Source organism: Taudactylus pleione, unplaced genomic scaffold (genome assembly GCF_031769625.1).
Source record: "Taudactylus pleione unplaced genomic scaffold, aTauple2 ptg000512l, whole genome shotgun sequence".
NCBI lineage: Eukaryota > Metazoa > Chordata > Amphibia > Anura > Myobatrachidae > Taudactylus > Taudactylus pleione.
Genome location: NW_028284914.1, coordinates 2,817,821 through 2,841,946, shown reverse-complemented (window position 1 = coordinate 2,841,946; position 24,126 = coordinate 2,817,821). Strand labels below are relative to the sequence as shown.

Sequence of the window (24,126 nt, the reverse complement as noted above, 5' to 3'; positions counted from 1 at the left end):
ACAGCTATACGAGCGTCCAGGAGGACGCTCCATTTTAATGGAGGAGGGCCCTGATTCAGAGCGAGCGCTCTGGTCAGAGCGTCCGGCTCCGAATCAGGGCCTTTGTTTTATCTATATGGCTTCCCTCTTTGCTCTTCACCAAATCCTTTATCTAGGTTCGAGTTCTTTATTTTTGTTTCCCTATGGAAACAACACAGTTCTGTTCTGGTCTGTGTGTCTGATTCAGAGCCGCTCGCTATTTGCGAGTGCACGCTCTGAATCAGGGCGGGGAGTATTATTTTTCCTGTCCGCTCGCTAAGCTGTGGGCGCTAGTGCGAGCGGTCAGGAGATGGTCTCGATTATCGGCATTGCGAGGAGACCCTTGTGGTAGGGTCTCAGCACTCTAATAGAGCCGGAAGTCCACTACTGACATCACGAGTGATGTCAGTAGGGACGCCCACAAACGGCAGGCATTCCTTCGGGAACACCTCCGTTTGTTCAGCCACCCCCTCTAAATGGCTACAAAACGGAGCGAGCTGTCGATCAACATCGACAGCCGCCCCATTTTGCTGCGAGCTCCGGAGCGAGTGAAGGTCTCACTCGCTACGGGGCACGTGCGTGCCCACTGGGCCACCATCGAGCCGCTTGCGAGCGGGTCTGAATCAGGCTCTGTGTCCGTTTGGCCGTTCTGTGCTGTATCTCAGGGGGTGACAATAATAAACAACTGTGACATTATGATATAAATACTTTAGTGAGAAACACAGACAGATTAGGAAATGCGCTCGGTAAAAATCGCGCTTAGTGAAAGTCATTTGACGGTGGAAAAAGTTTGGCGATGTCTGACGAATGGACTGCTAGTTTGAAAAAAAATAAATAAATGGTAAGACTTGGAGAGAGATAAAGTGGATGGGGTTAAAGTACCAACCAATCAGCTCCTAAATGTAATTTTTCAAACCCAGCCTGTAAAGTGACAGGAGCTGATTGATTGGTACTTTGTCTCTCTCTGCTTTATCTCTCTCCAAGGTTTATCACATCAATCCCAGGAAATTATATGGAAAATAGTTTGAGGACCAAATTCAAAGTTACAAGTACAGTCTCCTGCACCTATCGTTAGGGATCGCGCACGCCAAGTTGATGCTGCAGGCAAGCGGATGATGTTTTCAGTCTGCGCATGCGTCCGAGTCGCACTGCGTATGCTTCGTGAAGATTAACGATGGGAGCCGCAGAACGAATTTGGGCGTAAAAGCGGGGTGTGGCCAGCCAGACGCGGACGTGATGTGGACAACGACTGTGTCTTTTGTCGCGGTTACACAGACACCTGGGGCCATGTTCCGATGGACATTCTGCGCCTCCATGGGGCTGGTGCAATATTTGATTGCACAACCGATGGGCATCTCTGTACGAAGTCCATCGGCCGCGGTATTATTAGCATAAAGACGCAGGCGTGACTATCTTTTGCAGTAGTGCAACTGCGTCTTTATGCTAAAAATACCGATAACGTGCACCTCTGAATGAGCCCCATAAGCGCAGAGGGTTACAACCATGCTAGATATTGCTATGACTTGTACGTTGCTGAGTTGGGAGCAAAACAAAACAAAGGTGCAACATTGCCCCTGGACAAACCATGCTGCAATACAAGGGGGCAAATACGTGTATTATGTTTGCATGCAGGGTAAATACCGGCTGCTGTTGCATGTAGCTCACAAATGCTGGACAGCTTTATTCTTACACTGTCATTTAGATGTGAGTTAGAAAGCGCCCCTCCGTCATCTAACTCTCTGCACATTACATCTCCCCCACCTGCAACTCAGAATGAGCCCCTATATGCTCTTCCAAGGTAAATTAAATACATACCACTGCCACCCAGTGGTCAAGTTTTCATGAAATATAGCAGAGCCTTTTGGTTACAATGTTACACCTTATGAACAAAGTATGTTTTTTTTTTCCATAGTGCTCCTCCATATATGAAGAACGCTATATCCTGCCCACCCAGAACTTCAGCTCCCAGCTGGTTAACCAGATACCAGAGACGCACCCACTGCTCTGCGTAGAGTGGAAGGTGAGTCCGGGGAAATGTTTGCTATATCGGCCATTGCATGCTACGCCGTGTGGTTCCTGCCGGCTGCAGATGCCCAAAAACTTCATCAGATTCAGAATCAACTGTGCAGGGAAATTCCCGACTGTTTCTACTTCTGTCCTGGCCCCGGCGTTCTCTCTCTCTCTTCTTTCTCTTAAACGGTCTTCACCCCCAGATATCTTTCATGCATTGACTTGTATTCTCCCCTCCTGCACGTTGCATTCAGTGCATTGTGTTATCTTCTGTGTTTTTTAGCTTTGTATTTATATCATTAGTGAGAGTTGTGTATTTCCGTTGCCCTGGGATACAATGAAACTCTGCTGTGCCCAACACTCCCCACATCGGATGTCATTGTCCCCAGGGGCAGCTTTGTGTTATTTCCCATGACAGCAACAATGAACACCTCTGCCTGATTATATAAATACATGGCTAAAAGCAACAGAACAGAGATAGATAAAGCAATGGATTTTGAAAAAGGCGCACAAGGACATAGTACTAGGCAGCACACAAGGACATAGTACTAGGCAGCGCACAAGGACATAGTACTAGGCAGCACACAAGGACATAGTACTAGGCAGCACACAAGGACATAGTACTAGGCGGCGCACAAGGACACAGTACTAGGCGGCGCACAAGGACACAGTACTAGGCGGCGCACAAGGACACAGTACTAGGCGGCGCACAAGGACACAGTACTAGGCGGCGCACAAGGACACAGTACTAGGCGGCGCACAAGGACACAGTACTAGGCGGCACACAAGGACACAGTACTAGGCAGCGCACAAGGACACAGTACTAGGCAGCGCACGAGGACACAGTACTAGGCAGCGCACAAGGACACAGTACTAGGCAGCGCACAAGGACACAGTACTAGGCAGCGCACAAGGACACAGTACTAGGCAGCGCACAAGGACACAGTACTAGGCAGCGCACAAGGACACAGTACTAGGCAGCGCACAAGGACACAGTACTAGGCAGCGCACAAGGACACAGTAGTAGGCAGCGCACAAGGACACAGTACTAGGCAGCGCACAAGGACACAGTAGTAGGCAGCGCACAAGGACACAGTACTAGGCAGCGCACAAGGACACAGTACTAGGCGGCACACAAGGACACAGTAGTAGGCGGCACACAAGGACACAGTAGTAGGCGGCACACAAGTACACAGTAGTAGGCGGCACACAAGGACACAGTACTAGGCAGCACACAAGGACATAGTACTAGGCGGCGCACAAGGACATAGTACTAGGCGGCGCACAAGGACACAGTACTAGGCGGCGCACAAGGACACAGTACTAGGCGGCTCACAAGGACATAGTACTAGGCGGCGCACAAGGACACAGTACTAGGCGGCGCACAAGGACATAGTACTAGGCGGCGCACAAGGACATAGTACTAGGCGGCGCACAAGGACACAGTACTAGGCGGCGCACAAGGACATAGTACTAGGCGGCGCACAAGGACACAGTAGTAGGCGGCGCACAAGGACACAGTACTAGGCAGCGCACAAGGACATAGTACTAGGCAGCGCACAAGGACATAGTACTAGGCAGCTCACAAGGACATAGTACTAGGCAGCTCACAAGGACATAGTACTAGGCAGCGCACAAGGATATAGTACTAGGCAGCGCACAAGGACACAGTAGTAGGCAGCACACAAGGACATAGTAGTAGGCAGCACACAAGGACATAGTAGTAGGCAGCACACAAGGACATAGTAGTAGGCAGCACACAAGGACATAGTACTAGGCGGCGCACAAGGACATAGTACTAGGCGGCGCACAAGGACATAGTACTAGGCGGCGCACAAGGACATAGTACTAGGCGGCGCACAAGGACACAGTACTAGGCGGCGCACAAGGACATAGTACTAGGCGGCGCACAAGGACACAGTAGTAGGCAGCGCACAAGGACACAGTACTAGGCAGCGCACAAGGACATAGTACTAGGCAGCGCACAAGGACATAGTACTAGGCAGCTCACAAGGACATAGTACTAGGCAGCTCACAAGGACATAGTACTAGGCAGCGCACAAGGACATAGTACTAGGCAGCGCACAAGGACACAGTAGTAGGCAGCACACAAGGACATAGTAGTAGGCAGCACACAAGGACATAGTAGTAGGCAGCACACAAGGACGTAGTAGGCAGCACACAAGGACATAGTACTAGGCGGCGCACAAGGACATAGTACTAGGCGGCGCACAAGGACATAGTACTAGGCAGCACACAAGGACACAGTAGTAGGCAGCGCACAAGGACACAGTAGTAGGCAGCGCACAAGGACACAGTACTAGGCAGCACACAAGGACACAGTACTAGGCAGCGCACAAGGACACAGTACTAGGCAGCGCACAAGGACACAGTACTAGGCAGCGCACAAGGACACAGTACTAGGCAGCGCACAAGGACACAGTACTAGGCAGCGCACAAGGACACAGTTCTAGGCAGCGCACAAGGACATAGTACTAGGCAGCACACAAGGACACAGTACTAGGCAGCACACAAGGACACAGTAGTAGGCAGCACACAAGGACACAGTAGTAGGCAGCGCACAAGGACACAGTACTAGGCAGCACACAAGGACACAGTACTAGGCAGCGCACAAGGACACAGTACTAGGCAGCGCACAAGGACACAGTACTAGGCAGCGCACAAGGACACAGTACTAGGCAGCACACAAGGACACAGTTCTAGGCAGCGCACAAGGACATAGTACTAGGCAGCACACAAGGACACAGTACTAGGCAGCACACAAGGACACAGTACTAGGCAGCACACAAGGACATAGTGCTAGGCAGCGCACAAGGACATAGTACTAGGCAGCGCACAAGGACATAGTACTAGGCAGCACACAAGGACATAGTACTAGGCGGCGCACAAGGACATAGTACTAGGCGGCGCACAAGGACATAGTACTAGGCGGCGCACAAGGACATAGTACTAGGCAGCACACAAGGACATAGTACTAGGCAGCGCACAAGGACATAGTACTAGGCAGCACACAAGGACATAGTACTGGGCCAAATTATTAAAGTAGTCCGAGGGTAGAGATGCCTTAGCAATGTCAGGCCCATGTCACAATCCCTCTAACCGGCTTTGTCCATATTGAAACGATTTTGTTACGGACGAGCAGCGATTGCTGATGAACATCAATTTTTACTACTCATTTACAAACCGCAAACTTTTACATACGGGGTCTCAGAAACCCCCACCCCACCCCCCAACCGACTCTGTAATCATAATCTGTGATGAAGCAGTGTCCTCCGCCCCCAGGATAGTGGATGTTTAATATCAGTGTTTCCAGACATCCCATTGGGAGATTCATCAACATCTCAGAACATTTATAATAGAGAACTACAGCATTTATCCCGGCGAGCAGGGTACTCTGTACTACTGACATATCAGTCCGTTATACAGAATAATCATTGTATCAGCCAATGGAATAGAAGCGCTTCAGAACATCTGATTAAGGGTCTCCAATCCTGTGCAATGCTGTTGTGTATTGATAAAAAGCAGATGTGATTTTTTTTTTTCTTCCTATAATTGTTACCTAAACTGTAGATTAAGCTTTACCGACTGTACATTGGAGTAGATTACAAACCGAAGCACATTGTTGGTGATATTGTGAAACTACAACTCCCAGCAAGCTGGGCCGGTGGCAGGACATGCTGAGAGTTCCGCTCCTGGCCGCGCCCAGCCAAGCACTAGAACAAGCAGCGGCATAGTCTCCTGGATGCCCGTGGTACAATGGTGATCCAGTGCAAAGGAAATTGCTGAAATCTGAGCTGTCGCTCGGCCCAGCAAGGAATTAAGAGTTAATGAAGTGCTCCGTGTGTTTATGTGATGTGATTAGCGATGGCAATCTCCCCTTCCTCTCCATCTTGGCATTGTCGGCTGTGAATCTCAAACACGTCGCCCTCCAGTTACATCCTGAGTAGGAAAGCAGGAAAATGAAGCGGGGCCATTTGTTTTGGCTGAAACCCACCGATGCTGAATGTTGCCTGGTAAAAGCTCAAACACGTGTGATGGAGATAAGCGTGTTCTTTTCAGAGAGATTGGGCGCCGTGTCATATAAAGATTGCCTTTTATTGTGCACCCAGACCGACGCAGGAAGGTGCCGTTGGCGTGTATGGACTAGCGGCACTTCTAAGGCGGTGTTGCCATCTGCAGTTTTCCCGCCAATTCCTGGTACTGCACAAAATCATGTTTTCATGTACCGAATAACATCCCGTCCTAGACAAGAATTACTTTCTTTTTGTAAAGCCCCCATTTTGCCGTACAAATCCGTTCATGATTGCCTTGACCCGCGTGTCCGGAAGCTGTTGCATTAGGTGAAAAACGACTTTCGCATGAATTTTACACCCCAGGGCCTGTCTGACAATTACCTCCTAAGTGTTAGCATATTATTATTTTAAGGAACGTACAAGAATCCTGGAGAAGCCAGGGGTCTAATTAGACCATTATACTGTAGGACCGATTTTACTACCAAGGAGAATTTTTTTTTCTGTCAGACACTTTGCTGCAGTTGACATTTCTGAGGTGTTTTCTTGGCATGAGATCCATGTTTACTTCACGGAGAGTCGGCACATTGCGGTGAGGCTCCAGCCACGCAGGAAGTCACAAATGATTCTGTGAAGCTGGAGACAGCTGTCATTTCTGCCTTCAGCTTTACTGAAGTTCAGAGTATTAATCCACACCCTGGGGCTTTTATAATAACATGTTGCAAAAAAGCAGTGAAGCGCTGTATTAACCAATCACATGCCAGCTTTCATCGTTTCAGTGCAGGCAGATCAATGCAAGCTGACCTCTGGTTGGTTGCCATGGATTACGCCTGTCTGATGATGAAAGCCTATGAATGTTGGATATCCGTAGTAGAGATTTGAGAACAGATTTTATTTCATGCTTCTCCTGCAACAGGTCCCGGAGAGCAACCGGTCAAACATGGAGGAAGGGATGGCGACATTATCCACCCTGCTGAGCAACCGTCACTTCCTGATCACGTTTATCCATGCGGTAGAGATGCAGAAGGACTTCGCTGTGCGAGACAGGTACAGGGAGGAGCCTGTTTGTCACCTGTATACGTAACAGTGTAATGAGGAATGAATCTCACTAACATGAAGGAATAAATATTCCCTGCGTCGGGTAACATCAGCCTGGGGCTTGATTCATGTGGTTGATGCATCAAGCAGAGGAGAAATGAACCGGTGGAGAAGTTGCTCATGGCAACCAATCGACTTGCAGGTAGCATCAGCCAGGTACATTCTATAAAATGATAGTTAGGAGCTGATTGGTTGCTATGGGTAACGTCTCCACTGCTCCACTCCTCCAGCCTTTTCACTGCCTAATACATTAACTGGCTGCAAAAGTGAATTCTCTCTGTAAAATCTTATTCTCACAAATCATTTCCTGCTGAAATTAAAGGGCCATTAACATATATAGGGGTCTATTTACTAAGCAGTGTTAGGAGACAGAGTGAAAAGTGATAAGAAAGTGATAAGGTGCCAGCCAATCAGCTCCCAACTGTCATTTTTCAAACACAGTCTGTGAGATGACAGTTGGGAGCTGATTGGCTGGCACCTTATCACTTTCCTGTTACTTTTCACTCTGTCTCCTAACACTGCTTAGTAAATATACCCCATAATGCAGATTGGTCCAGAGAGAAAAGTTATTATACACAAATATACTGTAGATCTCATTAGTCCCATACAGCATACCTCCCATATTCATGGACTGTCCCGCCATCCCACCCGCGAGCCACATTGTCCCACATTGAGTGTTGGGCTCACCCCCAGAGCGTTGCAAAGGAAGGCATGCCGCGATGCCACATCCCTTTACCGCTAGGCCATGCACCCTTTTTGGATGAGTACTCCATTGGCACGCGGGGGTCCTACTATTCATAATAAGAATGTTGGAAGGTATGCATACAGTGACCCAAATTAAGGAAATCATCACTGAAGTACCAAATGCAGCCCACACCAGAATCAGTGGCAAAGGCGACACCGACGTGACCAATAGATGATAGATTGTAAGCTCACTAGGGCAGGGCTCTCTTTACCTTGTTTCCTGTTATTGCATGTAATTATTCTGTGTCATGAACCTTTCAATGTAATATGTCAGCGCCTTATAAGTAACATGTAATAATAATGATGCATTAACATTGCAGTGCGTAACATTCAGGTGCAATTTAAAATTTACTGAAATATTTGCTGCATTAATATTATGATTATCTTTTATTTATAAAGCATCTCTGACATAGTACGTCGTGTCACTTTCCTTCCATAACACGATTTGTGTGACGTACAATAACTTTTACACTGCCACCCACTCACCAAGGTGGCAGTTACCTGACGTCGGCTATTATTATTATTCCTTTGTTATGCTCAGGTGTAACCTGGCCTCTCTGCTCACTGTCGCCCTACACGGGAAACTGGAGTATTACACAAGTATCATGAAGGACCTTCTGGTTGATCTCATAGACTCCTCAGCTCCTAAGAACCCTAAGCTGATGCTCCGCCGCACAGAATCCGTGGTAGAGAAGATGCTGACCAACTGGATGTCCATCTGCATGTACAGCTGTCTCAGGGTACGGAGATCAAACAGGACCAAACAAAAAGGGGGAGATGTATGAGTGATACAGTGGAGTAGTTGCCCATAACAGCCAAACAGCTTCTATCATTTCAAAGACTGAGCTCGATAAATGACAGTTAGAAGCTGATTGGTTTCTTTGAGCAACTTCTCCACCCTATCTCCAAGCCTTGATACATACAGACACAAAAACACCCTACGGTAGTGGATGTGGATGTGGAGGTGGGCTGGGGGGGGGGAATTTTCTTACTGTGCAGGTCAACACCCATCCTTCAAGCCAGCAGTTCGACAGTCCAGACTCATCATTTTATGGGGGTCAAATTTTTCATACCAGCAGCACAAATTAAATGGGGTAGATAGAATATGTTTTTTTTATAAAGCTTCCCCCTGTACCTGTCCTTTACCAAGTCGTCCCAGAAAAGTAGCAAAATGTATATTACTTTTATAAAGGTCTCGCGTCATTTTGCCAAAATAAAATTGAAATCAAGTTTATTCCAGGTAAAATTTTTGCAGCAGTTTTACAGATGCAGAGTATACAGACGCCCCATAAAATGTAACGTAAGACTCAGCAGACCCACGTATTTAATTACTAGGCAATCGCTTAACTTGCTGTCCTACTCCAACATGGATGACGTCTTGCTTTGCCCAGGAAAAATGATCGTGAATAGGCAATATTTTAGTTAAATATGTCTTTGTCAGTTTTTTAGGGGTCTATGTACTAAGCCTTGGGGAGAGGGATAAAGCGGATGGAGATAAAGTCCCAACCAATCAGCTCCTAACTGTCATTTTTCAAACACAGCCTGTAAAGTGACTGTTAAGCCATGTACACACTAGACGCTATGCTCCATGAGCGATATCGTCTAGTGCAGGCCTGGCCAACCTGTGGCTCTCCAGCTGTTGTGAAACTACAAGTCCCAGCATGCCTTTCCACAGTTTTGCTATTAGGAAATGCTAAAACTCTGGCAAGGCATGCTAAGACTTGTAGTTTCACAACAGATGGAGAGCCACAGGTTGGCCAGGCCTGGTCTAGTGTTTCCCCTGAACATTGTCAACGACCCGCGGGAGCGCGCCTAGCTGGTCATTCACAGCATACACACTGGACGATATTGGACGCAATGAACGATAACGATATCGTTATCGTTCATATCGTCCAACTTATCATCTAGTGTGTACGCGGCTTTAGGAGCTGATTGGTTGGCACTGTATCTCTCCAAGGCTTAGACACATTGGTTGCTATGGGCAACATCTCCACTTCTAAAACCCCGCCACCTAGGGGTATATTTACTAAAGTGCAGCTTTTTAGAATTGGAGATGTTGCCCATAGCAACCAATCAGAGTCTATTTAACATTTATCTAGCACCTTATAGAAGATAAAAGCTAGAATCTGACTGGTTGCTATGGGCAACACCTCCACTTCTACAAACCTGCACTTTAGTAAATATACCCCTAAATTCAATTAGAAAAAACTACTTTCGTTTTTTAAATTCAGGAACCCCGAATACCCTAAATTTGTTCAAATATCCTTAGCAACTAAACACATTTTTTTTTTTTGTTGCTGGGCTGTGCCCTTCTGCTCAACGGGAGGTTTCTGTCCTCCCTGAGCTCGCCTTAGGACACCTGCGTTACGGTTTGACAGGTGTACCGCTCCAGAATCTTCTGCATTGAGTATAACACTGAGGGGTCTATTTACTAAGCAGTGTTAGGAGACAGAGTGAAAAGTGATAAGAAAGTGATAAGGTGCCAGCCAATCAGCTCCCAACTGTCATCTCACAGGCTGTGATTGAAAAATGACAGTTGGGAGCTGATTGGCTGGCACCTTATCACTTTTCACTCTGTCTCCTAACACTGCTTAGTAAATAGACCCCTGAATCTCACAATATACTGAAACAGCACCAGCTCGCAAACTTAGAACGTGAGGCGAAAAGAACAAAAAAAAATAAAAAATACTTTCCCCAAACTACGGGAACATGGAATATTTAAGGTTCTGTCTAGTTCAGGGGGAAAAAATTGGAACCACTCCATGAAATGTTTCATACATTAGCATTTGCCTCGTGTGTCAGTATTCCATGGTGTTGTCACCAAAGTTTTCTTTCTACCTGAAAAAATGTTGAGTTATTCCTCCCTAGTGCAGACGAGGTGAGAGGTGACAGGTCGCGTTATCATAGCAGAGACCCCTGTAATAATAAGCCTGCAGTGTTAGGACAGCCATCAGAAAGCCGCCTGGGATTGATTAGCTGCAGTCACTTGGACTCTGTAAACAAAACCAAATGTAATTAGGACTGTGACAGAGCGATCCCAGGGAGAGAAGGGGGGAGAGGAGGGCTCCCATTCTCCCCCAACTCCATCCGCGGCACTGAGACGGACCCTAGGATCCTCGCCTTCCTCTCCTCTGGTTGCGCTGGGAATGTTGGAGAAGCTCCGTTTTCCCCGCGGCCCCTGGTAACTTGTGCTACATTGTAACTGCGCATTGTTGCTGTCACGCTCAGCTGCTGACATCTGTCACCGCTCATATCTATGCGGATGGATGTTTATTCAATGTTTTACACAACTATTTACAAGTATATATAATATAAATATACATTTAAATGAAGCCTAGTATAGTAAGTCCATTAAATTGATGGGAGAGGGGCTGAGAGGTCCTTGAAACTAGAGGTTGAATGTTTTTTTCCCATGTAGTCTGCATTTTATGTCCATACGCCCCCTCCCCACTGCCGCAGATTTTCTGCATTCTCTATGCATAACTTACATATATGTTTATAATTTAGCCCCTTATAATGTTTCTATTAGCATATAACTAAAACCAGAGCGCCCCCACGCAGTCCTGTCCTGTAGCACCAGATCCTCTGCAGCCTTTAGGCTGGGTACACACTGGCCCTCATTCAGAGGCGGTCGCAAGAAGCGAGCGCTCGTTCTGAATGAGGGCGGCCACTTCCCTTTTCAAGTGCGGCCTCCTGGTCGCTAGCTAAGCCCCACAGCTTTAGCGACCGACCAGGTTGATGGTCGCGATGGTCAAGACCATCGCGACCATCGGGGCTTGCGACGAGACCCTAAGGTTGGGTCTCGGCAACCGCAAGCCCCAGGGAGCTTCCTGCTCTGATCGAGCAGGAAGCTCCCCACTGACATCACTGCTGATGTCAGTGCGGCTACCCACAAAACGACAGGCGTTCCTTAAGGGGGAACCACCCCCCCGTCACGCCTACAAAACGGGGCGATGTGTCGATCAGCATCGACAGCTACCCCTTTTGTAGAGAGCTCTGGAGCGAGAGAATTTCTCTCTCACTCCGGGGCTTGCGCACGCATAAACATCGACCCGGTTGCGAGCGCTCAGCGCTTGCGACCGGGCCTGAATGAGGACCACTATATGATGTATTGCATGATATATCGTTCCAACATGGATTGGAACTATATATCGTACACATCATATAGTGTGTAAGCCCGATCTGTTGTGCCCGATGGTCATTCATCGCAGCTTCCCAAATGCGGTCCTGCACGTAAGATGGGATGATGCAATGAACGACCTGGTGCAGTTTACCTGCGGCATGTAACGATACATTGCGCCATCGTACGCCGGATCGTGCAGTGTGTACGGTGCGCGTGATGTATTGTTAAGCATGGTGTGTACCCAGCTTTACTCTAAATCTAGGCCTTTCCCTACCCCCCAGGAGCTTGCAATCTATGTCATTGTAGTGTAGCCATAATAAAATATTATTTTCTTAAATAACTTTTTTTATTTGATTTACATTCCCCCCATCGACCCCTGTGACAGGGCACCGCATGTGAAGGGTAAGGTGGGAGGGTAAGGAGAGAAGGGAATGAGAAACTGCAAATCCCGTTACAAGGAAAACATCCGCTATTTGTATAACCCGACTGTATTTCCATAGGAGACAGTGGGAGAACCATTCTTCTTGCTCCTGTGCGCCATAAAGCAGCAAATCAACAAGGGCTCCATTGACGCCATCACAGGGAAGGCCCGGTACACCCTGAACGAGGAGTGGCTGCTGAGGGAAAACATTGAGGCCAAGCCTATGGTAAGTAGCGCCACCTGCAGGTTGTATGGGGAAAACCTTCAGCGGCATCTGTTATAGGCAAAATAAATTACTAAAGTGGGACAGTGCATAGGTTGCCGCCTTTATTAGAATTATGGCCAAACTGGAGTTTTATACGTATTTCAGACTCTGCGCTGGAGTAAGCTCGCATTCAGTAGTGTTACACATGTACGGAATCCTGAAAGTAGAAACCTTAAATTCAGAGACAAGTCATCCACTGGCTGCCTACAAGTAATTGTTCCTGATCATTCAGCAGAACCTCACTACATATACATAAATGTGTCCCTGTCCAATCACACACACAGTTCCTAAAGCATACCTCCCGACATCTATAATTGGCTGGGCAAAGTAAGCCCCAACCCAGATTCTCCCAAACTCCGCCCTCGTCCACCCTAACTCCACCCCTTCCCCCAGAAATGTCCAGGTTTGATCAAAACTCTGCAATTTCGTCCCCACCAAAATTAGGGCAGCTGGAAGGCTTGCTTAAAGACATTTTAATACTAGTTCTACCACTTCCCACCAAAACCTTAATTTCTCCTATAACGCTATTCACTATAGGTACATCGTGACACTACTCACTATAGATACATTGTAACACTACTCACTATAGGTACACAGTAACACTACTCACTATTGGTACATAGTAACACTACTCACTATAGATACACAGTAACACTACTCACTATAGGTACACCGTAACACTACTCACTATAGATACACAGTAACACTACTCACTATAGGTACACCGTAACACTACTCATTATAGGTACACAGTAACGCTACTCATTATAGGTACACAGTAACACTACTCACTATAGATACACAGTAACACTACTCACTATAGGTACATCGTGACACTACTCACTATAGATACATCATAACACTACTCACTATAGGTACACAGTAACACTACTCACTATTGGTACATAGTAACACTACTCACTATAGATACACAGTAACACTACTCACTATAGGTACACCGTAACACTACTCACTATAGATACACAGTAACACTACTCACTATAGGTACACCGTAACGCTACTCATTATAGGTACACAGTAATGCTACTCACTATAGCTACACAGTAACACTACTCACTATAGGTACACAGTAACACTACTCACTATAGGTACATCGTAACACTACTCACTATAGATACACAGTAACACTACTCACTATAGGTACACCGTAACGCTACTCACTATAGGTACACCGTAACGCTACTCATTATAGGTACACAGTAATACTACTCACTATAGCTACACCGTAACACTACTCACTATAGGTACACAGTAACACTACTCACTATAGGTACACAGTAACACTACTCACTATAGGTATATAGGAACACTACTCACTATAGGTATATAGGAACACTACTCACTATAGGTACATAGTAACACTACTCACTATAGGTACACAGTAACACTACTCACTATAGGTACACCGTAACACTACTCACTATAGGTACACCGTAACGCTACTCATTATAGGTACACAGTAATACTACTCACTATAGCTACACCGTAACACTACTCACTATAGGTACACAGTAACACTACTCACTATAGGTACACAGTAACACTACTCACTATAGGTACATCATAACACTACTCACTATAGGTACACAGTAACACTATTCACTATAGGTACACAGTAACACTACTCACTATAGGTACACAGTAACACTACTCACTATAGGTACACAGTAACACTATTCACTATAGGTACACAGTAACACTACTCACTATAGGTATATAGTAACACTACTCACTATAGGTACACCGTAACACTACTCACTATAGGTACAGCATCACACTACTCATTATAGGTACAGCATCACACTACTCATTATAGGTACACAGTAACACTACTCACTATAGGTACACAGTAACACTATTCACTATAGGTACACAGTAACACTACTCACTATAGGTACACAGTAACACTACTCACTATAGGTACACAGTAACACTACTCACTATAGGTACACAGTAACACTACTCACTATAGGTACACCGTAACACTACTCACTATAGGTACACCGTAACACTACTCACTATAGGTACACAGTAACACTACTCACTATAGGTACACCGTAACACTACTCATTATAGGTACACCGTAACGCTACTCATTATAGGTACACAGTAACACTACTCACTATAGGTACACAGTAACACTACTCACTATAGGTACACCGTAACACTACTCACTATAGGTACACCGTAACACTACTCATTATAGGTACACAGTAACACTACTCACTATAGGTACACAGTAACACTACTCACTATAGGTACACCATAACGCTACTCACTATAGGTACACCGTAACACTACTTCCTGTGAACATCTGGGGTCTGAGATTGTTACTATATATAGTGAATGTTATTTTAGTCTGTAAGGAATTTTTGAATGACTTGAGTGATGGCATCTAGGTGGGTGCGGCCCGTATTCTGTGTACGAACATTCAGCACCATAAAATCAGCACCATACATGTTTTATGTCTTCTGTAGAACAAAATGAAAGCGTCACATTGATATATGAGTGCACTAATGCATTGTTTTCACACTGGTCTCTGGGACACTGAGATAACTCAGACAGAGCCCACCAGCCATATCCACACAGGATTAGATGGAAGAGCCTGCACCCTGGGGGCTGTGATTTATTGCTCCCACATCAGTGGGGGAGAGGGTTACAGGCAGTGTGGGGGGGGGGGGGGGAGTTTACAGGCAATGGGGCGGGGAGCGAGGGTTACAGGCAGTGGAGGTGGGGTGAATGTTACAGGCAGTGGGGTGGGGGGAGAGGGTTACAGGCAATGGGGTGGGGAGCGAGGGTTACAGGCAGTGGGGTGGGGTGAATGTTACAGGCAGTGGGGTGGGGGAAAGAGTTACAGGCAGTGGGGTGGGGGCGAGGGTTACAGGCAGTGGGGTGGGGGGAGAGGGTTACAGGCAGTGGAGTGGGTGAAAGGGTTACAGGCAGTGGGGTGGGGGAGAGGGTTACAGGCAGTGGGGGTGGGGGAGAGGGTTACAGGCAGTGGGGTGGGGGAGAGGGTTAAAGGCAGTGGGGTGGGGGGAAAGGATAACAGGCAGTGGGGTGGGGGGCGAGGGTTACAGGCAGTGGGGTGGGGGAAAGGGTTACAGGCAGTGGGGTGGGGTAGAGGGTTACATGCAGTGGGGTGGGGGAGAGGATTACAGGCAGTGGGGTGGGGAGCGAGTGTTACAGGCAGTGGGGTGGGGGAGAGGATTACAGGCAGTGGGGTGGGGGAGAGGGTTACAGGCAGTGGGGTGGGGGGAGAAGGTTACAGGCAGTGGGGTGGGGGAGAGGGTTACAGGCAGTGCGGTGGGGGAGTGGGTTACAGGCAGTGGGGTGGGGGAGTGGGTTACAGGCAGTGGGGTGGGGAAGAGGGTTACAGGCATTGGGGTGGGGGAGTGGGTTACAGGCAGTGGGGTGGGGGAGAGGGTTACAGGCAGTGGGGTGGGGGAGAGGGTTACAGGCAGTGGGGTGGGGGAGTGGGTTACAGGCAGTGGGGTGGGGGAGAGGGGTTACAGGCATTGGGGTGGGGGAGTGGGTTACAGGCAGTGGGGTGGGGGAGTGGGTTACAAGCTGTGGGATGTACTAGAAGTGTCTGACACCTCCTGAGGGTTATATATGAATCCTGGGCTACAGGCAGGGAACACACACAAACATCACTTAATGTACAGAGTACGAGGTTCTTCATTTCCTATGAAGTCATGCACTTTTCAATGCCACAATGCATTTGGCAGATTTAACCCTTGCTGTCAGCACATTTTTTCTGAGCACTTCAGTTTGATTGAAATATTTTGTCACCAGAGATGCAATTTTGGCTGCTAAACTAACACAGGAAAAAATGTGAAGTGCTGTATATCTTATCGGAAGCGCACTGTCCGTGCTTTAACACCGTAAACGGCGAGTTTAAAGCGGCAGTCTGATATTACACGTTATAGAAGTGGAATATACAAGATATGACCGACCCCTCGCGGTGGAGTCAGGAGGCTATAATCTAACATATACTGTAGTTTCTGACGCCCGTCCCATGTCAGCCGCTGACCTTGTGATGTTGGCGCCGCGGATTGTCCATTGCAGACATCTCGCTGTCAGATGCCCAGCAGTCACATCACATAATGACCAGGTTAGCCTCTCAAGCCGTCATTACACAGGAAAGTTTCATTATAGTCCGGTCTATCCAGCATACATAAACACCGTTCAAGCAGATTGTTACAGGGGATTTATCACTGGAATATATTTATGTAACATGTTGTGAGAACTGATGGGCTCTTCAACTCTGAATTGGATTATAATTGATAACATAACTCACAAGCTGTAGTTATGATTAATGCTGTTGCAGTCTATGAAGTTCACAAATTGTATAAACACAGACGCTGATAAGTGACCCTGCGCTCCAGCAAATGCTCACCCCTAGCTGTTTATTTATGGTTATCCAGCTAGGGAATAAGACACCGTAGGACACACTGGGGGAGATGTATCAACCCTTCTAAAGAGGGACAAATGGAGTTGCCTATGGCAACCAAACAGATTCTAGCTAACATTTTGTATAATGTACTTATGGTTGCTACTGGCAACTTCTGACGGTAGGCGTTCCCTTGGGAACGCCTCCGTCTGGCAGGCACGCCCACCAAAGGGGGCGTGCTGTCAATCAACATCGACAGCACGCCCCCTTTGATCAGACACTACGAGCGAAGGAAAGTCCTTCGCTCGTCGCGTCTCGCGCATGCGCACGACGGAGCTCCCTCCGTCGTGCGCATGCGCAGTGCAGACCATCGACCCACTTGCGAGCGGACAGCCGCTCGCGAGTGGGTCTGAATGAGGGCCTATATTCCCTATCACATGGGCACACTGGGGTTAATTTCTTTGTGTCAGCAGTCAGTTTACCTACCAGTAGGTTCTTAGGGGACACAGTTACATCCCAGTGGTCGGAATTCCGTTGCCAAAATGCCAACCGACAGTAAGTATTAGGGTTAGGTGGAGGGTTAGGGTTTGGCACTAGGGGAAGGGTTCGGCTACAGGAAGGTGGGAGGGGGAGGGTAGGGTTAGGCTGCGGAAAAGGTGGGTTAGGGGGAGGGTTAGGCTGCTGGAGAAAGGTTGGTTAGGGTTAGGACACTTACCTAATTGTGTCAGGATTCTGACTGTCGGGACGCCGCTGTCCATATTCTGACCGCCAGCATTACGACTGCTGGGATCCCATACCCAACCTGTTTTTGGGGTGTGTGAGGAAGCCCAGTAACCTACCAGTATGTTTTTGGAGTGTGGGAGGAAACTGGAGCACTTGGAGGGAACTCAAGCAAACACGGGGGGGAAACATACAAACTTCACACAGATAGTGCCCTGTTCAACAACTGGACTCATAACTCCAATGCTGTGAGGTAGTAATGCTACCCACTTCGCCCACCGTGCTGCCCTAAAACACTAATGGAGTGAGAGTGGTGGTCCAGCCTTAATGGAAAATAAAAACAATAGATGTCAGCTTCAATGTGAGGAAGAATTAGACAATCGCAGTAAGATCTACAGTACAATTGGGTTGGGGGAAGGGGGTATCCTGTTTTCTGCCATATCTCTGTATTTTATTCCTGTCTCCATTCAGACATTCTAGGTCAGTGACTAATTCCCTCTCATGACTTCTCTTGGCAGAATCTCAACGTCTCCTTCCAAGGCTGTGGCATGGACTCGCTGAGCGTGCGCGTGCTGGATACAGACACCGTCGGCCAGTGTAAGGAGAAGATCCTGGAGGCTTTCTGCAAGAACCTGCCCTACTCTCAGTGGCCACAAGTAGACGATGTGGATCTAGGTAAATGTCGGTGGAAAGGGCGCAGCTCAGGGGTGAGAGTGGGCAGTAACCAGTAACGGTGTAAGATGGCTTCTATCCTCCCCGCCAGTATATACTGCTCGTACAGCAGTGACATTATATGGAATTTATCCTTCACATATAACAGCGATATATATATATATATATATATATATATATCAGTTTTGCGTCTACGTTTGCATATAGGGGGAGATGAATCAAATCTAGGCGAGAGATTAGGTCGAGAAGTTGCTCAAAGCACGAGTCAGCTGGTAACTGTCAGGTATCCAGCACAGTCTGTGAAATGACAGAAGCTGATTGGTTGCTATGGGCAACTTCTCCAATTGATCTCTCTCCAAGCCTTGATACATCTCCCCTCCAGTTTGCTAGGTACTTAGGATTCTTTTTTTTTTTTTTTTGTCGCAGAGGAATTAGTATAAAATCGCAGATAAAGCATAAAGATGCATAGCGTAAGTCACTGGTAATGGACCTGTCTTTTGACTTTTTATCCTAGATTGTGTACATTTTCCTTCACTTTTATACTCTTTCCTAAATTTTTCGTCTTATCACAGTTATAATGTACTCGGTATTTAGGATTAGTGTCAGGTCACTTAGGATAAGTTGCAAAGTCCATGGCGCACTAAACGGGGCTATTAGTCGCGATTTGAGGATAGGTGTATGTGTACACATCTGTAATAAATAGAAGACAGAACAGTGCCCCCCGGTGGCCACATTGGAGTCACAAGTCACTCTCTGCTGTGAGCGCCCTTCTTATCTTAAAATTAAAATTTACTTTTTTTGTTTTTTTTAAATAATACAATTTACATACGGCATGATTTACATAAGCCATTGGTAGCCATCAGAAAGGACAGTGGCAGCAATTTAATTTACCTCTTCAAGAATTTGTATGAGATCTGATCAAAAATTAAATGGATTGTTTCTAAATCCCCCCCTCCCCACCCAAAAAAAAAAAGATTACAAGAGATCGCCTCACAGAAATACTGGAGTATACACACACTGTAGTGATCAATAGCACAATAACAGCACACACACAACAATTCGATTGCATGAAGATAAAACAAAATATCCCACTCATCCAATCTGAATTCTGTGCAGTCTTATTTGGCTGATATGATTTAATTGCACAGTCTGAACGGGTTGGGTACAGGATGCCAGTATTAGGATCCCGGCGTTCAAAATCCCAATAGGGTTAGGATAGCGACACATGACGATAGGTATTCTAACCCTCCCCCCATAGTGCCTAAACCTAACCCCCCCCTCCCTGCACCCTAAACCTACCCCCTTAGTCCCTAACCCTGCCAGCACTGGGATTCTGACAGGTGTCGGAATTCTGGTGCCGGTATTTTAATCGCCGGCATTCCATGATGTGCCAGGATTGTGACCGCATCACGTCTGAACAATTCAATCCAAATCAGTCCATTCATATTACCGAACTGTAATGTGTATATAATGCTCATTCTCCCCCCCCCCCCCCCCCCCCACGCAGAATGGTTTGCGTCCAGCTCCAAGAGCTTTATCCTGCGAGATCTGGATGACACGTCGCTCATGGAAGACGGGAGGAAGAAACTTAACACACTGTCGCACTACAAGGTGACTGGATGATGATTCACTCACCCACGTAACTATGGCGTCTAGTATGAGCACTAGCATTGGCCGTGCCCCGGCTGTGTGATCCCGGGTTACAGTACAATAAAACCGTGTGTGTCCTGGCTATTGTGGGATCATTTTTCCAAAGTTCTGAACTGTAATAAACCCACCTTTAGGGGCGATTCACTTAAATGTGACACAGGGATGATGCAGGCGATGTGCCGGTAGGACGATGTGTGAATTTTCGGCAGCGGCACCCTATATCGCTCCTGCATCATAAAAACGCTATATTGACATGCTGAGTGTCCACGCATTGTCAAAATAACGCCCATGTCGACATTTTAAATGTCAACATGTTGGACCACACCCAACCCCTTATTATCTTGTGTTAGATTTGTTGTACATTATATTTGATGTCCCCTAAAATATTTTTTACGTAAATGGTCAAGTAAGTTTACATCACAGAACTGCTAGTGACACCCACCAATATCGCTTTAAAATAACTTGGTGCTAAGCAGAATAAGAATAAGGGGTCTATTTACTAAGCTGTGTTAGGAGATAAAGTGAACAGTGATAAGGTACCAGCCAATCAGCTCCTAACTGCCTGGTCACAGACTATGGCCTGTATTCAATTTGGAGCGAAAAGCCATTTTCGCGTGTTTTTGGTGAAAACCTTTTGCCGATGACGTCATTTTCGCCTGTTTTGATTTTACTCCGTATTCAATTTGGAAGACTTTCCGCCTAGGCAGGAAGTCAATGTAATGTAATAGGCGGAAAAGTTTCACCTATGAATGGGAGGCGGAAAAAAGTGCAGAATTGGGGATTTGGGGTGCAACGTTGCGGGAACCCCCGTGCAGCCTTCAGACAGTCCCCCAAAGGTAAACTGTGTCAAAAAAAAAAAAAAAAGACTTAAGGACACCCCAAAAAAATCACTTTGAATTTGGGGGCGAAAAAAAAAAGTTGGGGGACAAACTAGCGAACTTGACTCTGGGGGGGTCCCCAAGTACGCCCCAGGTGTTTTTTTCATTGCAGGTGCTTGCGGCAGGTGGATTTTTCACGTTTTTTTTTCAACTTAACTTTAGCACCTTTTAAAATGCTGACCCCCATTTTCAAGTACCCCAAATTTGCTGGGATAAGTTATTTTCTGCAAAAAATACTCCTGAATCCTATTCTGCACCACTTGTACAAAAACGCTATTTGGCAGCTATTGAGCCCGTTTAAAAACACCAAATACCTTCAGCAAACCAAATCAGGGGGTACCATAGCTAACCCCCATGTCAGAGCATCTATTGGGGGGTCCCAGGCTGATTTCCCCAAACCTGACAGTACTTTCCGCCTGTTTAAGTTTCGCCGGGTCCCGTTTTCGCCTACTTTCAAATTGAATACGGCGATACGCGGGCACGCGCGCAATATTTTTCCGCCTGCAAAACAGGCGAAAAGTATGGGAGGCGGAAAAGTATTGCGGGTCTGCTCAAATTGATTACGGGCCTATGTTTGAAAAATGGCAGTTAGGAGCTGATTGGCTGGTACCTTATCACCAGTCACTATATCTCCTAACAAAGCTTAGTATACAGACCCCTAAATAGACCCCTAAATATCTATCAGAATATAATATAGGTTGGACAGAGAATTGCAATAACTGAATAATGCTATGTACTATGGGGTTTATGCATCATGAAGTGGACCAGTGGAGAAGGATTCGCGTAGCAACCAATCAGCTTTTAGAAAGCATTTATCAAGAGCACTCTATAAAATGATAGGGTAGATGCTGATTGGTTGCTATGGGCGAAGTTGCACCACTGGTCCAATTCTTGATACATCTCTCCCAATGTAAGATACATTGGGGTAGATGTATTATAGCGGCACTTACCGTGCCGCTATAACGCTTCCCGCTTCGCCTCTTTACCGAGGCGAAGCAGGAAGCACTACCGATGAGATGTATAAACATCTCATCAGCCGGAGAGGGGGAGCGTTAACTCCCCACTCCGGCGCTACCCGCTAGAGACAGCAGCGCATCAGCCTAGTGCTGATGCGCTGTGTCTCTGTCCCAGCCGGCTCCACTGAGCATGCGCGGGATCTCGCAAGTATCGCGAGATCCCTGCGTGGAGCCCTGGAGCCGGCAGCCGCCGCAGCAGGGACAGCGCTGTCCCTGCTATGGGGATAGGCTAGCGCCAGGCTGTAGCTGTTGATAACGACAGCTACAGCCGGACGAACGGTCATGCGTTATGGCGCTGCCGTCGGCGCTGCTATCTTGTAGATAGTAGCGCCGATAATGACAGGGGCGCATAGCGCCCCTGTCATTTACCGCCCAGACCCCCGATCATACATCGGGGAGAAGCGGTATCAGCGCACATAACGTGCGCTGATACTGCTTCTGGGCTTAGTACATCTCCTCCATTGTCCTATGATGGAATATGAACATACCATCATACATTAGTTATAGTTATTGGATGGACGCGGATTTTCGGTGCAGTGATCCTCTCGCTTCTAGGGTTATATATGTTATAATGAATAGCGATTGATGTGCTGAAGTTTTTTGGCTTAATACTTTTATCTGGCAGGTCTGTGACGGGGCCTCGCTGGCTATGAGTCTGAAAGACCAAAGGGATAACACCCTGGGGCGAGGTATGTAGTATGTTACTGATCACATACATGAGTGCTAAGGATATATGATATTTTCTGCCTGGGGAATGAGCACAGCTGAGACGAGAGAATATATCGCTCTTTATGCTACAAGACCGCCGCGCTCCAGGCTCCGATCTCCGCGTACTTTCCTCTCTGTCCTCCAACCTACGCAGATAAACTAAATTACTTGGGGAGTGATCTGAGAGTTTTCGTCTGTCACATGAGAGTGGGTTACATCAGGAAAGTCCATCAATTAGTGAGACAATGAGCTTTCTGCATATTACTGACTACATTGTTTTTTAGTCTAAAGGCGCACGTCCAAATGCCAACTAGAGAAAGACAGTACGATTACGACATCGTAATCGTACCGTCGTTCCCCATCCCCTACAGTGCCAACACTTAACGATCAGTCGTTCAGTGTAGGCACCGTCCATCATCCCCGAACATGGTCAGTCTGTCGTTATCGGCAGATTGACCAGCATGTTCGGGCGATGATTGATGTCGGAAACTATCAGTGGGAGCGCGCATCGCTGGTCGTCTCCGACATTTACATGCCCGATTAATGATCGATTGAACGATAACGATGTCGCTATCGTTCAATCGGGTAGTGGATACCTGCCGTTAGGAGCAGCATAGGCATCCATGAAAAGCATATATAATCATAAATGTATCCCAGCGCGTCTTAACAAATGAATGGCATTAAATAACGCCTTTCGCTGCGATGTGCTGTACATCGCGTTCCAGAACAGCACGTCGCGTTATCCCTGCATCGCTGATTTTGCCTCGCAGCTTTAGAGGTGCGCAGGACAATCGTGGTAAAGTGACCAAATCAGGACGTGGCTGTACATCACCCCCCTAAGTGAATTTACCTCTCAGAGTTTGTGGGCTTTAAAGATTCAGTGTAAGTGACTGTGGACCTCATTCAGAGTCGGTCGTTGCGGCCGCACGGTCGTATGCCACCGATGTTCGCTGAACTGCGCATGCGTAAAATTCGCAGTGCGCGTGCGCAAACTAGCTATTACAATCAGAAATTGATCTCTCCTTGAACACAGCCAGGTCGGTAGTTTGAGTGACAGGATGAGGCGTTTGTGGGTGGTAACAGGGGAAGGTGCTTGTGAACGGGGGAGTGGAGATCCGAACGCAGGCGTGCCTGACTATGCAAACTGCGTTTTATGGGAGTGCATAATTAACTAAGTAGTGTCATGGCACATGTGACTTGGGAGGTTTCTACACTGACTTTATCGTAGTGCTTAAGAGAGGGTATGGTCAACCTTAAGGTCTACGACCAGCTCCGATGGTTCCCGATGGTCTCGATTAATCCTTATATGCCCGGAGATGACGTGTAATGGGAACGAGAAGGGGGCGTATTTTTAGTCT

General features: G+C 47.1%; 1 protein-coding gene across 1 annotated transcript in view; it reads left to right on the top strand.

Moving 5' to 3' along the window:
* The window catches only part of PLXND1 (plexin D1), a 158,872-nt gene that overhangs the window by 120,546 nt on the left and 14,200 nt on the right, over positions 1–24,126 (top strand). The window contains exons 23-29 of the mRNA XM_088450238.1: positions 1,931–2,038; positions 6,976–7,106; positions 8,443–8,641; positions 12,525–12,671; positions 18,363–18,519; positions 20,024–20,127; positions 22,686–22,749. Of these exons, the coding sequence (XP_088306364.1) occupies positions 1,931–2,038; positions 6,976–7,106; positions 8,443–8,641; positions 12,525–12,671; positions 18,363–18,519; positions 20,024–20,127; positions 22,686–22,749 (910 nt within the window). The remainder of the gene's footprint in view (positions 1–1,930; positions 2,039–6,975; positions 7,107–8,442; positions 8,642–12,524; positions 12,672–18,362; positions 18,520–20,023; positions 20,128–22,685; positions 22,750–24,126) is intronic.